Below are 17774 nucleotides of genomic sequence, written 5' to 3' on the forward strand. Positions count from 1 at the left end.
AACTTGGTACCATTTTACTTAGTTAACTTAAAGCTATAAAAGCATTATTTTTGGAAAATGTATCAAATTGAAAACTACTCGCCATGTAAAAAAGGAAATTAAATGACATTGTCTAGCTATTTAGTTAAAGGTATATTCAAAAGCACATAAGGTTTTGTTTTTTTTTAAAAAAACGAATATAATACTTTAGTTTAAACAAATTTGACTAAAACTACTATCAGATATCAACCAACCGTTCATAATGTCCAGCCTCATCAAAGCTTTAAATCCGAGAAATAATTGTGCCAAATAGCACAGCAATCGTGGCTATGGAAAGCAAAGCAGGTAGGTAACTAAACCATGAATGAATCTATTTTCCGACCAAAAAGTAGGTAATATTCTCGAGGGGTAACCTGTGAGTCATAGACAAGGAGTTGCCAGTGTAATACACCCCCAATAACAACTGGGATTACCTTTCTGTGTCACGACATTCACTATCACAACCATTTACTCATTTCCACAACGAAAAATCAGTTATTTTAAGATACCTATTGCGGTCTATACTGTTTGATACTAAACTTATGCGGTGAATTTATATTTTTTCTTTAATAAGCCCTTTTTTTTATCACTTCCAATGACTCGAAAAGCGCAAAAATGTCTGAAAATGTCTCTAATTTAGCATAGTCACAATGAATAAAGGTTCTTTGAATACAGGTATTATCTGCTCTCCTAAAATTTCTTTTTTTCTTTTAAAGGAAATAATACAACCACAAACACTTTGAAAACATAAAAATTACCAATAAAATCACACTCTATGGAAAATAGAATAAAATAAGTTTACTTAAACAACTTGGTAATACAATGTAAATCCAAACTTTTCTTATAATATTACCAAAAAGATATTAGTGCAATGATCAACCAAAGTGTCAAAATTTACTGACTACTTCTTCCAAGTTACGATAGGTTTTTTTTTGTTTTTGTTTTTGTTTTATACATTTTACCTTTCCATCGTAATTTATTCCAAGAGACGGCTGATGATTGACCGCAGCAAATTTTGATAGCTTAAATACAAATTATAAAATTTTTGTTAAAAATCTTTGATTTTTGAAAATAAGTAACTGCCCTCAGTGCATTGATATGCAAAAAATTCCAACTCCAAAAGTTTAAAGCTAATTATTGATACAATTCAAAAAGTATTTCCCTGTCCCTTAGATAAAACGAAGATACAAAAAGACTCGTAAAGACTAAAGTTAAGACCTAGCAAAAGTTTATTCCAATTCATTTGATTCAAAAAAATAATATTTGATTAAAGTCTCTTTTTCTATTTTATTAAAGTAACTATCAAAGAAGTTTTAATCATTAAAGCCAATCTGTAACTTTCCAAGCGCTGCGGAATCAAGCCATAAAATTATAAGTCTTTGCTGCAATAAAAACATAATCTAACAATTATCACTTAATTTTAATATTTGGTTTTACCTGAACATGATCTTGTTCGAAACAAAGGTTTCTTTTTAACACTAGCCGACATAGTTATTCAATTTTCAACTGTATTAATTTTAAAAAAGAATGGAATCAACCCGTGAACTTTACTTTCTGTAAAGAAATGATTAGTTGGATAAGAAACTTTTATAAGCCCGTAATAAAAATTATCTTTATGTAATCATAAATGATAAAACTGCCAAAGTAATATATATATAAAACAAAGGAAGAATTTGCTGGTACTTCCATTTGTTACATCTCTTTTTTCTGTGGAAATCCTTCTGTTTACACGTATTACTCAATAACCATTATTATTTCCATTGTTTTTTCTCCAAAGTTTCAATTGCATTAGACCGAAATCGATATTGATTTTTTTTTAAAAAATTTTTGTTGCAATAAAAGAGGATGTCATTCTTAAATAAACTGCAACTATAGCATTTTTACTTAAATTGTAGTGCTTCCAAATTTTCTAACTTTTTTTTAATGCTCGTTAAGTAATAAAAAAAGATGAAGGCGATGTATTTTCAAGAATTTTAAATCGATTGTTAGAAATAGAATTACATAAAAGCAAAATATTGTTCTACTAACAAGTCATTTCAGTGTCTGGTAATTCTGTATTGCCATTTTCTAACTGTTGTGTTGGTTGGTTAACACTTGTAGTGTTTGCGGCATTTGGTGGTTGTGGTTGTTGTTGTTGTTGCTGTTGTGGGGTTTCTTGAGGTTGTTCGGTAATGATCTCTTGTTTAGGCTGCGGTGGTTGGGTTCCTTCCTCTTGTAAGACAGGCTCTTTTTGAGGTATTATTTCCTCAATTGGCTGCGTCTGAGGTGGTTCTTTTTGAGGTTCTTCTTCTTTAGGTGTTCCTTCCGCAGTTACAGTCGTAGTCACAGTTTCCACATTTGTCTAAATAGAAAATGATTACTATAATACTAATAGTTGTTACATCTTAACTAAATCATAAAATACATATTTTGTTTTTGGTTTTTTGAATTAAAAAATCACTTTAGAACAAGTACCTCTATCTGAGATTTTGGTTCATTACTAATAGAACTTGTAGTTGATTCACCGGATTCAACTAGAGGCGAATGCACTGGAGTTGCTTTAGGCGTGTTAACAGTAGACGTCTGAAACAAATAAATAAATATAAATAAAAACATTATCATCTGTTCCAGCGGCTGGATTCGAACCCATAATCTTCGCGTTGGTATCCAGCATTCGCTAACCACTTAGTAAATCAATGATTTCTCTTCTTTTCAATAATTAACATTTTGTCGAGCCCTCCTGGAAGTTCGAATTACAAAGTATCTGGATATGAAGAATACACAAGAGTGGTCGCTTGTAGACATAAACTTGGGTTCTGTGAACCCAAGAAGATTAGTTGGGCCAGTTTATCAAGAACTTGCAAAGAACTGATTGCGTTAAGTAGAACCCGTAGTTCTTTAGTCTTTTTCTTATGTTCTTTAAATAATATTACTTTTAGGGCGATATGGGAAATGGGACGCATTAGCACTACTTACAATTAATCTCCTCTCCTTTAAGGGTACGAGGGTTCCTCATTGTAAAAGGCTAAAATGCAGCAAACATTAGTTTAGATATAGAATTTTAAAAAAACTTAGAAGAACACAAATGGAAATATCATTTTTGTGGTAATCAGGAGTATGAATCATTTTCAAGATAATTTACAATATACATAACCTTTGTATTCAATTTTAAGGGCATTTAAAGATAATGATTTGTTTTCCAAGGAATATATTTCTAAAATGGTTACTTCATTTGGAATAAACAATATTTCTTAATAAACAATAAAAATATAAATTCATAATTACCTTAGTTGGTTTAGCTTTATCTGCACTTTGTTTTTTAGGATGTTCAGTTTTAGCAGCAGTGGCATTAGTAGATGAAGTAGCGGTATTGCTTGATTTCTTGGATGAATGGACTTTTGGTAAAGGAGGCCTATCAGTTCCTACTCCTCCCACGCTTGGCGACTTTACAAGGCCTGATATTTAAGTATTTACATTAATAGACTATAAAAACACATCTTGGGGGTAATTAATCTTTTTTTAAGAATGGATTTACTGCAGAGAGACGAGATGGTATTTGCAAATGAACAGAAACTCCACAAAATATTTTAAGACAAACACAAGAAGCTAAGAAATATCTATCATAGAATATCAAAGATAAGAGTAATTAGTCACAAAGAGCAGACACTACCATATTCTGAAAATTTACTGAATAATTTACAGTAATTGTTAAGATATAACTTTCACATTACAGCAATTTTGATTACAATGTTTAGCAACATAAAGCAACTAAACGAATAAATGATAAATTCTGTACGTTTAACATGAATTTACGAAATGTTCTTGTCAGTTCTAAGCTAATCACTAACCTCTTTTCAACTGTTGGCCATCTGCAATATATTCACAAATATCTTATAAACATATTTTAAATCGTTTTTTCTAGGATCCACGCTTACTTTCAAATGCTGAGAGCATTTGTTACCTCAAAGAGATATTGCTTAATTACTTATTTAATAATTACTTACCTCCTCAAGAAAAATAATTCTATCTTTATACTACAGAGTAAAACAGATCTTTGCCTTAAGAAAAGAAGTAATATATGGTACTTATTTTTAATCCGAAACTAGATTATTTCGGAATAAATTTTTGTATATAACAAATAGTATACTTTTTAGATTCTCTCGTAGACTGAGGAAATGAATGTGAATCAAATTTCATTGAATTAGAAAAGCTAAGTTAGATAAAATCATTTAAGATCTTCATTTCTAATTTGGAATGAACAATTTACACCAACATTTATCGACTCACAGGAAGATTTGCCGTAAAAGGAAGGGAACCTTTCAGAGTAAAAGAAGGTAATAATATTAACAGGGATATTGACAATATATTCTTGTTTGCACAGTTTTATAAGTAGAAACTTCCAAGCTAGGAACTTAGAAGTAGGACATAGCATCGAGATCTTGAAAAGAAATCTTCGGGCATTTATGCAAACCCCGGCTGTTTCGTAAGCGAAAAGTGCTGATTACTAACCCAGAGCGTGATCCGTATCAACCATAAATGCCAATCCTTTTTCTAGCTCGGGAAACCCTGACCATCCACTGTTGCAAATGAGCGTATCGTCTTTTTCTCGATATATCTCTAAACCTTGATCTTTTTTTTATTTTATTTTAATTATATCGTCTCTGCGTATTAGCATGGGAAAATGATGCGGTCGATACATGATCAGTTCATTAAACATAATACTAAAACGGCGGAAAGGAATGTCTGAACTAGTCCAATAAACACCATTTAGTAAAGTATGTTTATTTCTTTGGTTTAGGCGGTAAAAAAAGCGACAAATGACCAATCAGACTTGCAATTTGACTATTATAACTGTTATAATAATGGTGCCTAAAGAAAAGGACCTAGCTAGTGAGAAATTCGTATCTCCTACCTCCAAACTCCCTCTAAATAAGAACCATAAGATCTCTCCTCTTTCTACAACATCTGAAGGGTCTGCCAACTATATATTTTTTTACTTTGCGAATTGAATTAGTGTCACCAGAACCACAACAGATAAGAAACTTTATGATCAACTACCATAACGGTTTTCTACAGTTACAGCTGAGATATTATTGTTGGCAAAGATAGACCATATGCGAATTCTAGCAAGACAATGCTGTAGTTATCTTGCTATTTTTTCCGATTGCGCCTCAAAAGAGATTCATTGATGAGACACCGACTTCCTTCAATTTCTTATAGATACAATAAAATGCCCTCAGCGAAAATTTCTGTTATGAAACATTACATTCACCAAAATGGAAATCTTTATATTGTTCTAAATTTTGTGTACAGAACAGTTTTTTGTTTTGTTTTAAATACTTATTTTAATTTACCTTTATCAGCTGGCGAAGTGATACCAGTAACAGCGATACTGACTGGCCGTGGTTTCCTAGGAGTTGTTGCTGAACGAGATCTAAGACTAGCTGATGCTGTAGATAGTTGACTTGTTACACTATGCTGCGACATGGAGCTCTGTGGTCTGGAAGGGGTCATCTCTCCGCTTCTTAACCCTACAGGTTGTACAAAGGCCAACAATATTTGGTTTATTCTACAAATAACTACTCTAAAATTATATACTAAATCGATTAACTACAATACAATAAGGAAGGAAATTAGATAGCTGTTTCCCGTATTAAATAGGGCCATGGACAAACTAAACTGGGATATATCATTAACCACCTGTAATCTACTTGCATTAAATACAATAATGTGAATGAGCTTTAAATTGGTTTTAAATAATATCATCAGGGAAATACGATTTCATTTCTAACTAGCTGAATAGTTTCAATTTAAATAAAAACATAGTACATTAATGATTTGCATAAGAATTTGCGTGTCAAAAAATTGCAACAGCCAAAGGCGTAAAATTACAGACTTGAAATTTTTACATTTTATATACACCATCTAAGTAGTAAATGACTTCCTTAGAGACAAGGGACATGAGTTAAAGAAAAGAAGTTCAAGAATGCAGGAGATGTACTGTACCCTGGTGATGACCAGGGTTAGCAAGACATTCTCTTAAGAAGTCGCAGCATGTTGCTTCGAATGAGGAGATCTATGTTTTCTGTTTCTATCTCTTTCCAGACATACTGAAGATAATGACGAAGCCCCTCTGATTAAGGGGAAATGCTTCAGCGCTAATCCATCATAACTTGCAAACGATCAATAAGTTGAAAATGTGGTTATATCCATATATTCTATTGGGTTTATATTAAGGAAGAATAAACTGGCCGTGGTAAAATTTGTTCTAGTTAGTTGTAAAAAAAAGGTACAACAAATATTACACGAGGTCGAGCATTGTCTTATTAGATGGCATTAATATGACTATAAATGAGCATGACATCAAGCGTATCACAACTGGCATAAGTATTCGTGTACCGTTGAGCATTTGAATTTGCCTTAGATAAATCCAATGGCTATGGCATCCCGTAATAAAATGGAACTTCTCTTTAAAGATAATACAGTCTCATCCATTGACTTACTGATATCCAATTTTTGGGGAATATCGAGGTGCGGTCATCAATAAAAACAACTTTTTTGCTTTATACCAACGTTTCGGTAATTTTCTTCAGGGTATTATAAAAAAGTCAACAGTTATGATGATATAGCTCTACATTAAAGTTCACAAACTTTTTTATAATACCCTGAAGAAGGTAGTAAAAATTACCGAAACGTTGGTATAAAGCAAAAAAAGTTGTTTTTATTTAAGGCCGCACCTCGATATTCCCCAAAAATCATCTATCAACAACGGTCGAAAAAAACCAAAACCATCACTGATATATCTTTCTTGGCATATCTGTAAATCATACCGTTGACATGGTGTGTTGGGAACGTTGCTCTACGTTGGTACCTTTTCTCTTGGTCACCCTTTATCTACAAACGTTTGGTAAATAGCAGCTGAAAGATTAAAAACCTCCATTAGGTCATTTTACTTGATGACCACAGTTCTTGAAGTCCACTATATAAGAGCAACTATGCTGGATACAAGGGTCGTCCGTGCAAAAATAAAAACTACCTAATTTTTTGGGGTAAACCTTTTTTATTTTTTAACATAGTCTCCTTTTAGGCTTATACACTTCGTCCAACGCTGCTCTAGTTTGTTGATCCCTTCCGAATAATAGGATTTGTCCAAGTCTGAAAAATAGCCATTCGTTTCTGCAATCACCTCGTTTGAATAAAATTTTTTTTATTCAATCTGTCCAGAACGTTCAGCGTCACTTGTGCCCATATGGCCACTCCGAAAATTTTGAAACCACTTATAAACTGTTCTAATCGAAGGTGCAGAGTCACCATAATGTTTATCAAGCTTCTCTTTAGCCTCCTGATGCGTTTTGCCTTTCATAAAGTAGTGTTTAATCAACACACGAAATTCTTTTTCGTTCATTTTTTGAAAATCACTCGACTTCCTCGATTCAAACGAATGCCAAACACAAAGAATTAGACCGATCTGGCTGAAACTTGGTGTGTGTTCTTCCAAGAGATGCTACTAACTAAACATAACCTCGATACGCGCCAGTGGTGCTATCTCTCTGACATTGCACGGACTTTTCAAACGACCCTCATACAATCTTTTAACCATTGAAGAATGGTTTCTGACCAAATGAAGCGCGATTTCTCGACATATCTGCTTTATGCTTACCGTTCAAGTTCACAATCGGAAATGAGGGGTAACGCCGTCTTCTGGCAATTAATTCTAGGTACAGCAGGAGTTGAAAGAATGCTCACTTTAAATATTAAATTGAAAATTTTAAATGAAATTTCACAAAAACTTGTTGGTTTGGTCGTAAGTTTCTTATATTGTTTCCTTCTCCTCTATTGAAAGCTCTAACTACTTAGATAAGTGGTAAAACAACGTGAAAGTTTCAGGTTTGTAATTTACTTCTTTTGGATGATATCAGTGTTCTGCCACGTAATTTATTAAGTATTTACTGCCTAGATTGCTAGATGAATAACTATAATGGTAAAGCAGCTAGTAGGTACTCGTTTTAAAACAAAAACCATCAAAAAAAAGAGAGGAATAAAATCAAATATCCCACACCTTATTGCAAAAATTAATAATAATGAAATGAAAACATTTTCCAAAAATGGTAGAAAAAAGATTTTCATGTGCTCTTTAATGATACAGAAATTAAAAAAAAAACAACAAAAAAAACTGGTGCTTTCTTACAGTTCTCTGAGGTAATGTGCAGAGAAAGGAGAGAAATATATATCTCTGATTAAGGATCAATACACCAATCAACCACCACGTTAGAAAACGGTTAGAGATGAATTAAGTATAAATAGAATAAAATACTGCCTGAACGAAGTTGGTTGTTATTAATAATTTATCATATTAATCTGGGGGAAGAGACATAATTAAGAAAAAATGTAAAGAAATTATAAAAAACTAAACATAAATTTATATAACTATAATTTTTTAAAAAAAAGTAATATATAACTATGAAAACGTAATGACCAATCATCCTTCTAACTTCAGGATGACAATAATGAGCAAATTATTGACACAAATCGACTGGAATACAATATATCTATTTTTTAATTTTTAAAAAGTGCTTTGTGCTTTTTATCATCAAATAAAATGAACACAAATCATGTTCAATATCAAAAACTTAGTACACCAAAAATTACCCTTGAAAAGAATTTATAAAAAAAGGTAGATTTGGCTAAATAAACAATGGATACACAAAAAACTTAATAGAAAATTCTAACATTTTTATTTTTTAGTCAATTATGATAGATAATTTTTTTTCTTCTGTTTTATAATAAATTAGGTATACAACAATAAATTAAAGGACATCTGTTACCTTGGAAACTATTGTGTAAGTCCATCCCTTCACCATTCATGACTCTTAAGTAAAAAAAAAAAGTATATGAAGTAGATAAATATTAAAGGTTTCTTCTTATTTACTTACATATTAGCTGATGTAGACCAAAGTATAAATATGATGGTGATTAGCTATTGTAAATTATACAAAGCTGCTGCGGCAATAATGCAAGTGTGATTTGTGACATTCCAAACATATCAAAGCAAATTAAAGAAAGCAAAAGAGGAGGTAGAAATATAAATGAATTACTTAAAGCAGGTCAATAGCAAGAAGAGATAAATACAAGTTAGAAAAGCAAATATAAGTAGCAGCAAACAAAAGATGGAAGGTAACAAAAAAAAAAGAAAAATTAAAATCTTAACTAGCTGCAGTTTATAAACAAAGGAGATTTACGTGTGTTCCATGTTCGTTTATAAACTTAGACGCAGTGACGTCACACTAACCATAAACATGGATTTTTTTTTTTTTCAATCAAAAACCTCCACACTTCAAGCGTTCAAATTAATTTAAAAAAAAAAAGAAAAATTGAAAAACTAAAGGACATCTGAAAATCTATTTACAGAACACAATCAAAATTAAATAATAACGTGACAAAAAAACAAATCAAAAACTAAAACAAACAGGAAAATAAACGAACATTCCAGACAGCCCTCAAGTAACTTTAAGAATTTAATTTATAATAAAAGTATGTCCTCATAAAATTATATTAAATTTAATATACGTAAACGTTTCAAAATAGGAAGGAATAGTTAGTTAATTGAATCTATCATAACACTATTCAAAATCAAGATTAGTGATTAATGTTCTACACCGTGAAAAGTATCAACAGCAGGCCTGTGCAACCTGAGAATTGTTCAACTGTTTGGTTCGGACGCGGTACGGAATTGAATTAAAACCCAACTATCAACTAAAGGTTATAACTAAATAATTTATTTTAAATTAATCACAACTAAAAAAATTCTTTGCAAATAGAAATAAATGCATAATGAAGTTGTAACTTAAAACATTTCCTTGTGATTGTATTTATTCATGTACTGGATAAAATTCCTCATTAAAATGAGCTGAAAATTGTCCGCACAGCTTAACAACACAACACTGTATTCATTGAGCTTTTTACTCATTAAGTTCTGTATTCTCTTAGGATTGGCTGATTCCTGTAGAAGCATCGATACTTCAGTTAAGGCCAGACGAATCAAATCAATACCAGGTTTTTTTTTACACTTCAGGCACGTCAATTTCACACTCGTTAAGGCTCAACAAACAACGCACGTGCCTTTTTTTTTTTTTTTTGGTACATTACAGGCTCCCGAGCTGTGTTCTATCTTTGGAAGACCAAACTTGTTTGTACCAATACTCCAAGGTACACTAAAAAACTTTTAGTTTGTATTGTTTGGCCCGGTACTTATGGATAATTATTCGATATTAGAATTTTAATTCCAAAAACAGTACCTACTTTAAACTTTATTGCCAAAGTTTTGCCAGAAAACTTATAGAATATTCATTACAGGTATTGCAAGAGAAATAACTATAGTGGCAACGTGTAGAGAATATTGGAACAACTGGGTAGTTGGCGTACATGCCAACAAAAAATTATGAACCCTCAAATTTAGCAAAAACGCATTCTTTCTCTAAAAATGGATAGACAATAGAGCGTACAATCTGTTGAATCCAAACGTTTTCCTCAGAATGAAGGGCCACAGGTAAAGGTACCTCAGTGGCGCTATAAATGTTAATTGATCTAGGAAATCTTTTCAGAGAAAATAACTGGCTATCACCTTGAAAATAAATTTAAGGAAAACTGAAAACTAAAAACTTAATTTCCGTTGAGGCGTATTATGGTGTTTTAAACCATCTTTGGTGTGGCATTAAAAGAAATTGGGTGGCCCTTTTAGTTAAGTAAAAAGGTTGCACAGGCGCAGATCTAGGAAGTCTTTCAAGGAATTCTTATAGTAAACAAGAAACAACTAATTAATGTTTTGCAACTTTTTAAAATATTAATTAAAAAAAATTAATTAAACTTTATTATGAGACTAAAATGGATCCATACAAATTTAAATTACGAAAGGTAAGCGAAAAAAAGGTTACAGGTACCCCTCACTTAACAACCAAGCTATTTTAAAGAAAATAATCGAACTTACTTATAAAGCTTTAATTATTATTTTTACACGCGACTTTTATAAAACATTTTGCACTCGATTTGGCGAAGGAACCAGTTCTGAATGCTTAATGGGACAAACTAAGCTACATTCAATCTGCTCACTTGTCCACCAAACAGCTTAACTCTTAACTTAATTTTTTTTTTAAGAAGAAATGAAACGAAAGAAACACCTGCAACTAGATGAATGAAAACTAACAGGTGCGGAGGTATCAAAAATAGATTACCTATAAAAGAATGTATAGCAAGTAATATAGCGTTAGTGCAACTGACCGATTGTTACAATTTTAAAAGTTAATGACGCAAATAAAGCATCCACGACAATTACACAACAAAACGACCCAATTCCCAAAATGGAAAATCACTGGCTATTTTAAATGCAAACATGAATTAAACCTCCCAAAAAAACACGAATCAGTAAGCTATTCAATATTTCTAACCAAAGAACACAGTACTTTCGCGGCTGTTTAGCAGTGGTTCCATTATCTAAAATATTTCCAACTGGTAGGATACATTAACGTGAGTTATATCGATTGAGTAAACACATGTCATTAGCTACTATTATTGCTCTACTTTCACTGGGTCAACTACGGCTATACTTTTAATAATTGGTATCAAATTGAGTTTGATGATTCATTAATTTAATTAAACCATTACTATCTGAGAATGAAGCAGTTAAGGGTATGAATTTACTTTGGGGATACGCATTTAGTAGCGTAAAAAAAATCCTCAGCTTTGAAACTTTATCGAAGTCTGCATTACTTCATTACTGCAGTTAAGTACATAAATAGGTTCAAATCTGAGGGTTGTTTATCAACCTAGGAGAAGATAATTATAACTAATGCAATAGTTTATTATTACTTAAGAAAGTTCGTTGGTTATCCATAAATACTAAATATTGAAATACATTAGTGTTCAAGCTAAAAGATTTTTTAAAAAATATTCTGAGGAACATTGTGGTGCTGATTTTATTGGACATATACCAGGGGCTCGCTATTTGTTTTTAAGAAGGAGCTCAGGGCAACCGCCTCGAATAATTGAAGAAGTAAACTTTTGCTGAATCCTGGAATCTTACCCTTTACAAATAAAAACATAAAATATTTAAGCACAAAATTCAACTTTTTGTTATCGTTGCAAAACTGAAAACGTTTTTGACTCTATCAAAGAAACAATTTTAATTAATAGCAAATATTTGCTCTAAAATACATTAAATACAAGAATCTTATCACAGATTCTATTACAATAAATAGAGGTAATTGCAGGCTTTCTATATGTGCCATCTAAGATTAAATTTGAAACTATATCAATAGTAGCTTACTATTGTAATAGTTGGGAAAAAATTAAGCCTTTGAGAAGTGCATTACCAAAGTTGAGAACTATCGTTTACCGACACTTGTTTTCTCCTTATGACTTATTCATTTCACTCAAGACAATTACAATCCCATCGTCCAAAAAAGTTATTAAGCAAATGTAGATGAACTCTTACCAATTTTGATGGTAACAAAAAAAAGTGCATTTTTAAAGTGGACATAAACGTTTGGGAACCACTGCTATAAAGGATCAAGGGGGTCAGGTTTATGAAATCATTTGCGGCTTTTTTCATCAAGATTCAATCGCTATTTTGTTATTATTATTATTATTGCTGTTTTAACTGCGATTTGAGAAAACACAATTAAAACTAACTTTTAAAGTTGTTATTTGTTTCTTACGTTTTTATTAAAACAGATACTTTGACTGACCGACTCGGTATTAAGTAGGAGTACCTACACACAAAAGAAAAAGTGATTCCAAAAAAAATTGAAAGTGAAGTTTTTAATTATGAGGACGCGATAAAAAAGGGCTGTCATCAACTAAGGAATACCTGGTGAATGATGATCGCCAGAAGGACTCCTTGCAGCAGCTGCAGCCTGTTCTCTAGCCTTGCGTCTTAGTTTTTCAGCTCTTGTCGGCCGAGGAGGCGGTATAGGACCACCTCCTCCCAACTGAAGCATACTTCTTGATTGTACGGCCCCTTTGGGACCTAGTTTACTAGTTGTGGCCGACCCCCCTGTCCCAGGTAGGACAGACATTGAACGGTAGACTGACGGCACCCCACCTCCAGCAGTACGCCTCAATGAGGGTTGTTGTTGAACTGGTGGGGGCGGTGTCAACTTGGGACGCCTGGGCGCGGCTAACACGTCCAGTCGAGACATGGAGTATGCCCTACCTGGATGGGTCTTCGCTGATCGTGGTGTCCTAGTGCCGGGTGTTGGCGAGCATACAGCTTCTCTTGAGGCAGACTGGGGTACAGTCGGTGTTAGGTCTGTCTTCTTCCGGCCAGCGTTACGACAGGCGACTGTTGATACGGCACCAGTTACACCATCCATCTCATCTGTGTGTGTAGAGGTGCACGGCCACCAACAACACATACAACAACACCCAAAATAAAAATAAAACAAAATAGCTTTATTGCAACAACTGGACCAATCAATACAATTCTTCTAACAGACATAAAAGTAAACCCGCTCCCATTGGCCAAGCTAAAAATATAATAATTATAAATAATAAAAACAAAAGAAATAATATTTTGGAGGAAAAGTTGCCCCAGTAAACAATGCACACCACAGTATTTTAATGCAGGTCCTCTCTGACAGCAATCTAAATCTTCGCTTAATACATGTATTATACTGTATTCATTCACTCACTGCAATAGATTAATTGGTATATTGACAACGATACTTATTGTTTAGATATAAGCATTCATTTTTACCCTCAAATAAGATACTAATTTTCAAGTTCATTTAGGTATAATCTAAGACATTACTAGAAATAACACCATGTAAGAAAATAAATTAAGGGTTTTAACAATTGTAGGTGAGGCGGAAAATTGCATCAAACTTAATACGACTGAGAATCCCACTGGAATATTCTACTACCGAAACTACCACTAAAGAGAGTTTTAGATTTAGACAAGTTCTCAAAGAAGCTGCAATATACAAACTATTTTAAACAAATCGCTTCAGTGTTTTTGAACAGACATTAGTATAGAGGGGACCCAAGTCTTTCTAGTGTTTGGGTACGATTGGATACAATAAAACTCAGCAACTTTGTACTCTGAAATTATTTTAAAAATATATATTTTGGACTGAAAAATAAATTGCTAAAGGGCACTTTTGATTCTAAGGCTTTGAAATGGTTGCACAAATTTACAAGTAACATCTCATTGTGAATTGCAATAGTAGAGTGCATTGAGTTTACAAGGGCAGAAAAAAAAATTATACTCGATGAAAGAATGAATAACAAAGAGGAGAGAATAATTTAATAAAGCATAAGACATTAAATCAGAGAGGAACCTGCGCATTAGCAATAAAATGAAGTCCATTAGAAATCCACAATCACTTTCACTCATTCTTTGCAATATAAAAAGCAATTGAAAAACAAACAAACATCTGTAACACATTCATTAGCTATGTCATATAAAACCAAACAATCTTAAGGCTATTCGTCCATCCGCAGTGAAGCAATTACTCACAATAGACAAGCAATAGGGTGGCATACAATGATTTGCAGTTGCTGAAAGATTTGTTACAATAAATCGCGGATAACTGAAATAGTGTTTCATTGTGCACTTAAGGCAATGAAACCCCGTACGGGGAAGTGGATTAACCACTACTTCAGGGTACTAGCGTCCCTGCGGATATTCCAGCCTAACAAAATGAACATGAGCAACATTCACTGGAACACCCCAATACATTTACACAGTACACATAGGGCATAATAGTGGTGTATCCTTTGATTCTATCCTTTGCTCCTGTCTATCCCTTGCCTGACCTCCTTGATCCCTAACCAAGGTAAGATGGGGTCTCATGTATATGGCTGAATGCGTACAGGTAGTAAAATATATGTGCGGTTACGATTACCGAGGGGCTCCGGGCGAAACCCTATTGAAATGTAGCCTTCCCTGGTAGTCTGTGTGGGGTCTGCCTCAGCTGACTGTTGACTAATAAGAATACAAAAAATAAATAAATAAATAAATAAAATAAAAATAAAAATTAAAAATCACCAGCTAGTGGTGTTCCTCAGGTTTCTAAGAAAGGTACGCCGGCTAGTTCTGAACACCAGACCTTAAGATGGATGCGGTAGGACCATAGGAGGGCGTTCCTGGGGGAAACACTGACTCCCACAGAAACGGAGGCTCTTGCTAGGAAACGATTTTCTTGATGAAATCTTTGGCTTAATGAGAGATAGACCAAAGAAGAGAGAAGCGCAAAAAAAAACTTTTAGGGACAGTCCTCAACCTCCTTTAGTAGGGGAGGTTTCGTCAACTAGATCATGAGGTAACTCTAACAAAACGAACAATATGCGATAAATTGCGCTGTTTTCGTGTGATGTGCAATTTTTGCTTTACACTGAAAGTGATTTAATGACGAAGAACTCAAAAAAAAAAAAGGGTCTTTATTGATGTCCAAATTTCGGTTATGAAGTTCCTCCTACCGCCATCATCAGGAGCTAAGGGGTTGGAGAGCTGACCATATTTTCAACACTCCATTATTGGACTCCAATCAGTACTATAAAACTGTTTCTGTTTTCTAATCCTAAAGAAGCTCCTGATGATAGTCACTGATAGTTCTTGAAACGTAGAGAAGTTTTTTTTTTTTTCTAAAAGGAAAGAGTTCCATAATGATTACAGATCGTTGCCCTAAAAGCCTCTCTATCTTACCCGAACACAGTAAGCTGCTACTATCAGCTTTCCAACGGTATTGTATTTTTGTTTCTTGCAATGATTCTTTCGTTTGATTGCCAATACTGTTCTCAACAAATACCACACTTTGTGCTTCTTCCTCACACATTCACTCGCTCTCTTTCTTTCTCATGGCGTCATTCATCTTCATGTTCACTATAACTCAGGATGGACGAAGAACCCTATTTCTACACCAGTAAATGCTAATTAAATTAATAATAGTAACAGAATCCCAACTATAAAGTTCCATGCTCAGTTGATCTAAATTTTAGGCACACTAAAACTAATTGATAAAAATATTGTAAATACTATTAAAACTTCTACTTGGAATTAAAAAATAAATAAATAAAATAAAATAATCTCTTGCATTAGTTAATCTTCACATGAGAGGAAGAGGTGGATTTGGGGAAGGTTGTTAAGAGAAGTTTGAAATGTGTTTGAATTTAAATTTGAGCCTAGAATCTAAAGCTCTCCTTCTGAGTTATATTTTATCTGGCCCTAATCGATTTAATTGGACTCATTGATAATTCTTGAAGATCTATCTTAGGAAGTACAGACTCCCTTTGATACTTGCTACTTCGTGTAAATACTTACCATTTTAACTAGAAGCAGAAGGAAAGGCTTTGAACGGTATCTAAAGATAAAATTTTATTGAAAGAGTAAATATAATTTTTTTTCACATTTCAAAAACTCTAAAACTGGTCCCCAAATTTCTAACTACTTAAAAACAAAAAATCAACCAAAAATCAAAGCTCATACTCGCACCCTCATGTAATCAAGCATCAAATATAATTTTATTTGATGAAATTTAATATAGAAAAATTATTTATTGTTTATTTTTTAAAGTAGTAAAAACCATAAGTTCAAATCATTTGCATAGTCAAAAGCCCAAAGCAAAACAATTTATTTTATTTATATTTATGTAAGAAGTTATTTTTGATATCCAAATTTTATTATACATTTCTTGTTTTTGGCGGCAGGTTAGTTGGAAAAATAAAAAATAAAATTATCAAAAAGTAAAAAATAAATAAAATAAATCAAGAGCACACAACAAAATAACATTCCACACAAGATCGGGACAAAACAACCAATGCGGTAAAATCTGTGTTATATCTGTAGAAATGACAATCACATTGACGAAGACAAAAAGGAAAATTCAGACAATTAAAAATATTAGCAGCAATAGACGGGAAAAAACATTAGTTTTTTAGCATTTTTTTTTTGTTTTTCTTAAAGAGGAGAAAAATCCAAAAAAAACAAAAACATAAAACTAAATCGTAACAAAAGCTTGGAAGAATTTTTGAAAACAAAAAAAAAACACGAGGCTAAGTTCAAATTCTTCATCTCCTCACCGTTACGATATAAGAACGATTCATTACGATCGATTACAGCTTTATGGGAGTAGTGGGGGGAATAATCATCGTCACCACCCCATTGGAATACTTCGTATATAGACGAGCTTGTCATCCTCAGAGGATCTGTAAACAGAAAACAGAAACTAGGAGGAACAAAATAAAACATCCTCTTTTTTACTTGAAACAAAAAGAACAGAAAACAAAACATGATGAAAAAGGAGTCATTATTAAGGAGCCGTTCGAAACACCTCACAATCTTCTTTTGCTGACCAACAAAGGATATAAAAAAGGGATCATTCATGAAGGATTTACAGATGGAAAACAGACAAAAAATGAAGTTAATTATAACGTAAAATAAACTGGAAAAAAAAAAAACGTAATTAGTACAGGTGGTACGACATGATGATTTGAAGAGTAATTGTGCACTGTAACAGAGGAAGAAGATGTGCAAAAAAAACGTTGTAACTAAGGTTACCAAAAATCTAAATTATATCATTTTATAGGAAGTGCAATCATTGTTTGCATAAATAAAAACTACATTATTGCCTTTGACAATCTATTTTTAGACAATAATAGCACAAGTATGCATATCAGCTTAGCTGGCCAGATAGTATTAACTTTTAATTGTGATAAGATAGCGTGAAGCAGCTCAATTAACGGCTTTAAACACTCTCAGAATCTACAATCTTTATCTTTTAATA

The 17774-nt window shown here is 32.8% G+C and overlaps 1 protein-coding gene across 45 annotated transcripts in view; it reads right to left on the reverse strand.

The window, feature by feature from the left end:
• Window positions 1–17774, reverse strand: part of LOC141454744 (uncharacterized) — a 405562-nt gene that overhangs the window by 11665 nt on the left and 376123 nt on the right. For 30 of the 45 annotated variants that reach the window (XM_074129531.1, XM_074129474.1, XM_074129370.1 and 27 more), the window contains 6 exons: window positions 17071–17196; window positions 12860–13369; window positions 5352–5528; window positions 3283–3452; window positions 2473–2580; window positions 2047–2359 (listed from right to left, as the gene is read on the reverse strand). In XM_074129531.1, coding sequence (XP_073985632.1) covers window positions 2047–2359; window positions 2473–2580; window positions 3283–3452; window positions 5352–5528; window positions 12860–13369; window positions 17071–17196 — 1404 coding nt within the window. The remainder of the gene's footprint in view (window positions 1–2046; window positions 2360–2472; window positions 2581–3282; window positions 3453–5351; window positions 5529–12859; window positions 13370–17070; window positions 17197–17774) is intronic. The other 15 variants (XM_074129573.1, XM_074129521.1, XM_074129493.1 and 12 more) reach the window with 7 other exon arrangements.

Source organism: Rhodnius prolixus, unplaced genomic scaffold (assembly GCF_049639745.1).
Source record: "Rhodnius prolixus isolate KJV_2025 unplaced genomic scaffold, Rpr scaffold_1, whole genome shotgun sequence".
In the NCBI taxonomy this organism is placed as follows: domain Eukaryota; kingdom Metazoa; phylum Arthropoda; class Insecta; order Hemiptera; family Reduviidae; genus Rhodnius; species Rhodnius prolixus.